The sequence below is a fragment of the Octopus bimaculoides genome, chromosome 14, assembly GCF_001194135.2.
Source record: "Octopus bimaculoides isolate UCB-OBI-ISO-001 chromosome 14, ASM119413v2, whole genome shotgun sequence".
NCBI lineage: Eukaryota > Metazoa > Mollusca > Cephalopoda > Octopoda > Octopodidae > Octopus > Octopus bimaculoides.
In genome coordinates, this window is record NC_068994.1 from 12,219,188 (window position 1) to 12,228,139 (window position 8,952).

The 8,952-nt window shown below is 38.9% G+C and overlaps 1 protein-coding gene across 1 annotated transcript in view; it reads left to right on the forward strand.

Annotated features, from left to right (window-relative positions):
* The first annotated feature begins 5,837 nt into the window (after positions 1 to 5,837).
* The window catches only part of LOC106874971 (LDLR chaperone boca), an 8,751-nt gene continuing 5,636 nt past the window's right edge, over positions 5,838 to 8,952 (forward strand). Inside the window, exon 1 of the mRNA XM_014922896.2 lies at positions 5,838 to 6,158. Within this exon, the coding sequence (XP_014778382.1) occupies positions 5,979 to 6,158 (180 nt within the window). The 5' untranslated portion in view covers positions 5,838 to 5,978. The remainder of the gene's footprint in view (positions 6,159 to 8,952) is intronic.

Below are 8,952 nucleotides of genomic sequence, written 5' to 3' on the forward strand. Positions count from 1 at the left end.
ACAATATATGTATGTATGCATGTATATACAATATATATGTGTGTGTGTATGTATATATATATATATATATATATATATATATATATGTATATGTATATGCATGTCGCTTGGTTCTGTTGTTAATATGTATGTATGCATGTATATACAATATATATGTGTATATGTATTATATGTAAGTATACGATATAGAGGTATACATAATAAATATATGTATCAGTATATGTGTGTACGTGCGTGTATATATATATATATATATATATATGTATTCTACACTTTACTATAGTAATTGAGTACTTTTTTCCTAGTCAAACTGCACCCCCCTCCACTCCACTCCACTCCACTCAACAATGTTACTCATAAACACACACACACACACACACACACACAGACACAGATATTATACACATACATACACATTTGGTTGCACTACCATCAGCCAAACATTAGCTGCGTATTTTTTCGCTCTTGATATTTTACGAGACCGAAAAATTATCATTATTGTTATCTTGCTTTTATATTTTGTTTCTGCTTTTAAATATTTTTTTTCTCTTCAATATGGGTATAAATTTTGTTGTAATTTCACTGCGATTTAAAAAAAAAATTTTGTTTTTATTTTTCTTTGTCCTTTATTTGTCTGTCTGTCTGTCTTTTCCTTTCCCTCTCTTTTTTCTGTTTTTTTTTCTTTGTAGTTCTTTCTGCTGTTTTTTTCTTTTTTCTTAATTATTCCAGTAATTGTGAAGTTGAGTGGCCAAGTGGTTAGATGTTGGGCTCGTGATCATAAAGTTGAGGGTTCAATTCTTGAACAAGGTAGTGCACTGTGTCCTTGAGCAAGGCACTTCATATCATTATCAACTCCAGTCTGTTTGGCTGATAAATGAGTACCAACCAGATACTGGTGCAGCTATTTTATTTGTAAAATCTAGTACTAATTTTATCAGTCACGTTTGCTGAATCTCTAAGTTACAGAGGTAAACAAACTAATGTCAGTTGTCATTTGGTAAGGGTGGGCTAACACAGGTACTCATACACACACACACACACACACTACAAGGTTTTATACAGTCTCCACTCTACCAAATTCACTCACAAGGCATTGGTTGAGCTGAGGCTTATAGTAGAAGACACTTGCACAAGATCCCGTGCATTGGAATTGAACCTAAAACCTTGTGGTTGCAAATTGAGCTTCTTAACTACATAGCCATGCCTTCCTCTGGATCACATTGGCCAGCTGGAAGTGGTTTTATAATGATACTGAATATGGATACTCAACATCTAGTGTCTATATTTTTTATCTCTTATCTCAAAAGACTGCGCTTGTTAGTAGGTATGCTTCTGCCCGCCGCCACAGACAGCACGGTTTAACATATCTTGCCTCCCCATCCTCTTTCTTCAAATTAATTGATACTAATTGTACAAACATCAAACAATTTTTTTAATGACAGTGAGCTTCAGCTGCTGTGCAGCTACTGGATGTCTGCTACTGAAGAGACTGGGTAGGTCAAAATCAAGTGATCTGGCAGTTCTGGTGCCATTAGCAGACAATTCTTGTCTGCCAACGATATAAATAGGGGTGCTTTTATGCACCATGTGTCCATATGAGAGATCCTTTCAAGGTAAATAATGCAATATTTAGTGTTCTGACAAAGCATCCATGTTAAGTTGGATATAGAGATTGCCTTTTGGTATTAATATAGCTTTGTCACTAGTAATTATGTATGCACACACACACTGGACCATTGCGCCTCCCAATGTCCACCTCGGCGGGATTTGAACTCAGAACGTAAAGACGGATGAAATGCTGCTAAGCATTTTGCCTGGCGTGCTAATGATTCTGCTAGTTCGCCACCTTGGCCAGTTGACCATACAGAACAGTAAGGGCAAACCTGAGTCTTGTGTCAGCAGTGATGCCACATGGTTTTAGGTGATTCATGATGGGGCTTGCCAAAAAGAAGCAAAAAATCTCTCTACCATTTGATGTTAACAAAAGTCTGTCTATAAACATTTACATTGTCATAATCGTTTTTTAATGTCCACTTTTCCATGTTTGCATGGGTTGGATGGAGTTTATTGAGGCAGATTTTCTACAGTCAGCTGCTCTTCCTGATTCCAACCCTTATCCGTTTCCAAGCAAGGTGATATTTCTCTATGGTCAGGTATGTTCTTGCAGAATATTGGAAATGTAAGATGATGACGATCATTTACAACTATCATGTGATGTCAAAACAAGTAGACACAAACCTTCATATATTCATACATCATCATCATCATCATCATCATCGTCGTTTCACGTATGCTTTCCATGCTAGCATGGGTTGGACGATTTGACTGAGGACTGGTGAAACGAGATGGCTACACCAGGCTCCAATCTTATTTGGCAGAGTTTCTACAGCTGGATGCCCTTCCTAATGCCAACCACTCTGAGAGTGTAGTGGGTGCTTTTACGTGCCACCCGCACAAAGGCCAGTCAGGCGGTACTGGCAACGGCCATGCTCAAATGGTGTATTTTATGTGCCACCCGCACAAGAGCCAGTCCAGGGGCACTGGCAACAATCTCGCTCGAAAGTCCTTACACATGCCACGGGCACAAGTGCCAGAAAGGCGACGCTGGGCACAGGTGCCAAACTGATTTCACTTTCGCTTGCCCCAATAAGTCTTCGCAAGCTGAGTTTCGTGTCCAATGAAGGAGACGACGTTGGCATGGGTGCCAGTCGTCAAATTTAGTTCGGTTTCGATTTCACTTGCCTCAACAGGTCTTCGCAAGCGGAGTTTAGTGTCCAAAGAAGGAAAGGTACGCATAAGTGGGCTGGCTACACCCCTGGCAGAGGCCTTGGATATATATATGTATATATATATATATATATATATATATAGATATCAATAATAATAAAAGGATAAAATTAATTAATTAATAATTTTACCAAGTAGTTCGGTATGTTAAATAACCTTTTTGGGTTATTTATATACAAATATTCTATAATTATAAGCATAATATAATCAGGGGTCTGCTAATTGCTTCACAAGAATGGCTCTTTAGTATCACATCACACAGCCCTTACAATAAAGAGAAAATTGATAGTACCATTTACTTGCCAGATACAAAAAGAAACACAACCATGTAGAATGATTAAGAGAAGATTTATTGAAATGTTAACACGTGTGTGTGTGCATTATGTATACAGAATAATAGACAGGCCGCCATGAGAACAAAATGTATGTGTGTGTGTGTTTGTAGTTCACACGCCGTCGCTTACGACGTCGAGGGTTCCAGTTGATCCGATCAACGGAACAACCTGCTCGTGAAATTAACGTGCAAGTGGCTGAGCACTCCACAGACATGTGTACCCTTAATGTAGTTCTCGGGGATATTCAGCGTGACACAGTGTGACAAGGCTGACCCTTTGAATTACAGGCACAACAGAAACAGGAAGTAAGAGTGAGAGAAAGTTGTGGTGAAAGAGTACAGCAGGGTTTGCCACCATCCCCTGCCGGAGCCTTGTGGAGCTTTTAGGTGTTTTCGCTCAATAAACACTCACAACGCCCGGTCTGGGAATTGAAACCGCAATCCTATGACCGCGAGTCCGCTACCCTAACCACTGGGCCATTGCACCTCCACTGTGTGTGTGTAAGCATAGATGTATGTGCATGTTAAGAACATCTGAGGATGGCAATGAAGATGATGACTGAAAGAGTCTATAGCCATTGAAGTGAGAAGTAAGTTCATAGACACAAGAAAGATGAATACCAGTTTGTAGCCAATAGTACACAGTAGTTGAAATACTGAATCAAGAAGTTGCCGCCATGATGCTGAGCTGGTTACAGGTACATGAAGTCGTGACTGATGCTGCTGCCTGGGTTATTTGATACAGGAGTTCATGCCGGTTGTATATTCGCTGTTGATCCAATGTGAAGTGTTGGAGCCTGGGTGAATTGCTTGCTGAGCTGTGCACGTAAAGAGATGATGTTGACGATGTTAAGGACATGATAGTGGAGAAGAAGACGGAGGTTGCCATAATGCTGATGGATGAAGTTGGTGTTGTCACTGGAACTGGCTGTCTTTGTGGTCAGTGGCTAGACCTTAAAAGGTCTGAAACCAAAGACACTGGAAAGAGGAAAAGCCGGGTTTTTATAAGGAACTGTAGGCTCAAAACTGGGTAGAGAACAGGCTGTCCCACGTGATTGTATTTAAGGCCTCCAAAAGGTAATATGCGGCAAGTTGGCGCAATCGAGTAAGAGACAAATTGTGCCAATACCAACCAATCAGAGTAGTGGACGCAATGGAATCCAAATAGCAGCCAAAGGCTAGCTGTTCCCTGCTACGTTCAAATGCACATATAATAAATGGGAGAGAGGAATTTCACCAGAGTCTACGCTACACATCTTTAAGTTCAGTGTTCAAATTTCACTGAGGTTGACTTTGACTTTCATCCTTTCAAGGTCGAAAAAATAAGAACCAGTTGAACACTGGGATCGATGTAATTGACTTACCCCTCCCACCAAATTGCAGGCCTTGTGCTAAAATTTGAGACCAATGATTGGTGTTAGCGTTGTACTTGCACTTTTAGAATGATGTCTTTCAGAGAAATTCTGAGAAAGGGTGGAATAGTCCTCAAAATTATTTTTTTCTCAACAAAATTTTTCAAACTCTGAGGTGATGGGTTCAATCCCACTGTGTGACACCTTGGGCAAGCATCTCCTACTATAAGCTCCGGGCCGATCAATGCCTTGTGAGTGGATTTGGTAGATGGAAACTATGTGGACGCCCTTTGTGTATATGTGTGTGTGTGTGTGTGTTTGTCCCCCCACCACCGCTTGACAGCTAGTGTTGGTTTGTTTACGCCACCGTAACCTAACAGTTTATCAGAGAGAGAGAGAGAGTATCAGACTTAAAAAATGAGTACAGCGGGGGGTGGGGGCGATTTGTTCGAATAAACCCTTCAAGGTAGTGCTCTAGCATGGCCGCAACACAAAGACTGAAACAAGTAAAAGAACAAATATGTTTCAGACTATTATTATAACGGAGAAAAAAAAGTGGGTGGAGCGGCTATTTCACACAACTTATAAAAACATGTCAGAAAATCCGACGCGCGATGCCACCCACAGTTTTCTTTTTTCACTTCAAACCCCGGCATAATCGTAATCTATACCATCTGAAGCATGTTTATAGAAAATTTTATAAAAAACGATCCGTTTTTCAGAAAGTTAATAAGAGTTGTGTGAATTATCCGAAATTCCTCTCCATCCATCCGAAAAAGCTTTTCGTTACAAGTTTCAAAAATAACTTTAATTTACACTATCTAAAATGTATCTCTGGAAAATTATGTTAAAATTATATTCATTATTCAGAAAGTCATAATGAAACAAAATTGGTGGGTGGATGAGACAGAAAGGTACGCATCTGTAGTTTTAACTGCAAAATTAACTTCGGAGTGATTCGAACTTAGAACCTTAGAAATTGAAACTAAATACTAACAAAGTGTAAAAGGGAGTAAAAGTAATTAAAGGGAAAATATTTTAAAGATATCTATAGAATACTCTATTCGTTAATTACAACCGTTGAAGGTTTTTTTTCTTCTAGGCAACAGTAACTAGAGGACGAGGAGAAATTTATAAAGCAATTATTGTACGGTACACTTGACATCTTACAAATACAATTAGTACAATATGTTGGCTTGTTTTTATAAGAAGTGGATATTTTCACGAATATAAAGGAGAACTACTTTTCGAATTTCATTAACTGTTTTATGTATTTATTTAATTTTTACTTTATTCACTTTTTGGTTTTATTTTTCACATACATGCGCGCGCACATACACACAATTATGCATTCGCGCACCTTCACTTACTGTTACAATTACGAGTGTGTGGTTAGGAATCTGCGGTCAACTTTACCGTCAAGCCAAACAACCAATCGAAAGAGACGGCGTGTTCATTAAAAGACAAGGCAAGGAATTCCATTTATAGTGTGTCATTCCTTCACGATGTCCAAGATTGTCTGCTTCTATGTTTTGTGTCTGTTTTCGCTTTTACACAATGTTGCGGTGACAGCAGAGAAATCCAAACTTAAGTCAAGTAATCCTGATAGCGCGGACAGCTGGAAAAAGAAAGACATCCGCGATTATAGCGAAGCTGACCTGGAGCGATTATATGAACAGTGGGAGGTGAGAATATGTTTGTTTACTATTATTATTATTACAAATAATAGATGGTTGAATTGTCGACACGCTGGACAATAGATGGGTGAATTGTTGACACGCTCGACAAAATGTATGGTGGCATTTCGTTCGTCTTTTATGTTCTGAGTGTAAAATTCCGCCGAGGTCAACCCTTGCCTTTCATCCTTTCGGGGGTCGATAGAATAAGTATCAGTGTAAATACTGGGGTGGATGTTAACAACTAACCGTCTCCTTCAAAACTGTGCCTGTAGTATAAAGAATTATTGTTATTTATGGTAGGGCAGCGTGCTGGCAGAATCGTTAAAACGTCAGAAGAAATGTTCTGCAGTATTTCTTCCAGAGTTTATGTTCTGTGTCCAAAACCCGACGAGATCACATTCTTTTTTTCACGGTCGATAAAATAATATACCTTGTCAAATACTACGGTAGATGATATTGTGTACTTACTCTCCCCTTAAAATTTCAGGCCATCGTTATTATCAATAGAAGTGGACGATGCTTTGGTAGGATCAAACAAAATGTTTTGAGGATTATTTTGACAATATTTCTGTTTAGGCACCGGTATTTCTTCTGACTCCTTATGTTCTGTATTCAAATTCTACTGATGTCAAACCTTGCTTTTCAACCCACTGGGGTCGATAAAATAAAGTAGCAATCTGTTACTAGAGTCAATTGTAATCGACTAACTTTTTCCCCTCGAAATTGTTAGCCTTGTGTCCAAATCGGGAACAATTATTATCCAAAGTGGGCGGTGCCCCGGCTGAATTGGACGTAATCCCTTGCTGTATTTGTTCTAACTCTTGATATTCTGAGTTCAAATCCAGCAATGGTCAATTTTGCCTTTCATCTCTTGTGGAGTGATTAAGTAAAGTACCAGTAAAATAATGGGAATCGATGTAAATCAACCTTTTTGGCCTTGTGCATTCTTTATATTCTTTTACTTGTTTCAGTCGTTTACTTAATATCCTGTTGCTTATTTTGATTATATATATATATATATATATATATATATGTATATATATAATACAAATAATATATGAGTATATGAATATATAGGTACATGTATGTACATACCTTCATCTACATGTATATATAGATGCATATCTGGGTACATGACGTTGCAAAAAAAACCTGGGCAAAATGATAAACAAGGTACAGAAAACACACAGGCCACATAGAGAACATTTCCTCCATCAGCTGCCACCATTATAACACTGGCTTTTCAAAGAGTTATGTATATATATTGTGTGTATGTATATATGTATGTATACAACAGGCTTCTTTCAGTTTCTGTTTACCAAGTCCACTTGCAAGGCTTTGGTCAGCTGGGTACTATAGTCGAAGGAACTTGCCTAAGGTGCCATGCAGTGGACTGAACCTGGAACCATATGGTTTGGAAGCGAACTTCTTACCACACAGCTAAGTCTGCACCTGTGTAAAATATTTTTATTGCTGGGGTCGATTTCTTTGACTAAAACCCCTTTCAGACAGTGCTCCAGCATGACTGTAGTCAAGTGACTGAAACCTGTAAAAGCATGTATTATATCTCACTCATTAGTTTCAGTCTTTAGATTAAAGCCTCTTTCTCTTATATACCCCCCCCCACACACACACACACATAGATATGTATAAACAACAGGCTTCCATTTACCAAATTCACTCGCAAGACATTGGTCAGCCTGGGACTATAGTAGACACTTGCCCAAGGTACTGTGGGACTGAACCACAAACCACATGGTTGCAAAGTGGCCATCTTAACCACACAGCCATGCTTGCAATCAGATATTTTGAATTAATTGCCATAAAGTAATTATCTAGACATCCTTGGTAGATAAAAACGTATAATTTTACAGACATTTGATGATTATGAATATTTCTTGTTTGTTCCTTGTTTGTTGTTGTTGTTGTTGTTGTTGTCCACTTCTCTCTGTTGCTTCTCTTTCTTACTGTCTTCGATGCCTGGTACCAAGTTTCTCTTAAACCTTGCCTCTTGTGCCTGTCACCACCATCTCGGTTAATTAACTTGCATTTCACTTTTGTTACCCCCCCCCCACTCTTTTTTCTCATTCTTGGAACTCTATCTCTGTCTCTCTCTCTCTCACTCTCTTTGTCTGTCTGTCTCTCTCTACTTCCCCCTTCTCTCTACCACACTCTGCTCCCTTTCTCTCTCTCTCTCTCTCTCTGCCCCTCTCTCTCTCTGCCCCTCTCTTCCCTCTTATCTCCCTCTCTCCCCCTCGCTGTGTCCATGAAGTTTTATCAGATAGTATACAGATCTTTTCTCTTATTTTCTTTTACTTCAGTCACTGGTTTGTGACCATGCTGGGGCACCACCTCGAAGGGTTTAGTCGAACAAACTGACCCTAGAAGTTATCTTATCAATCCCTTTTGCTGAACAATTAAGGTATGGGAATGTAAACAAACCAGCAACGGGTATCAATTGGGCACAGGTTCTAAAAATAAACAGTCACATCATCAAAATTTTATAGCTACAAGATTATGCATGAATAATTCAAAACAATGAATAAATAAGCTTTGCATTTGGCCGGTGCTCCACAACCTTTTTCCACTTGCGGTACACTTATATTCCTTTCAGAATTCAGTGGCACAGCTGAACTAAAAATATAACTAAAAGTATAGGGGAAAATATTACATTCAGGTTACACTGTGGCATACATAGCATCGTCTTGTGGTACACTAGTGTGTTGCGGAATACCGGTTGCAGAGCACTGCATTTGACAGAGGGATTTGAATGCTAAAGGGTTAAATAAAGAAACTGTTA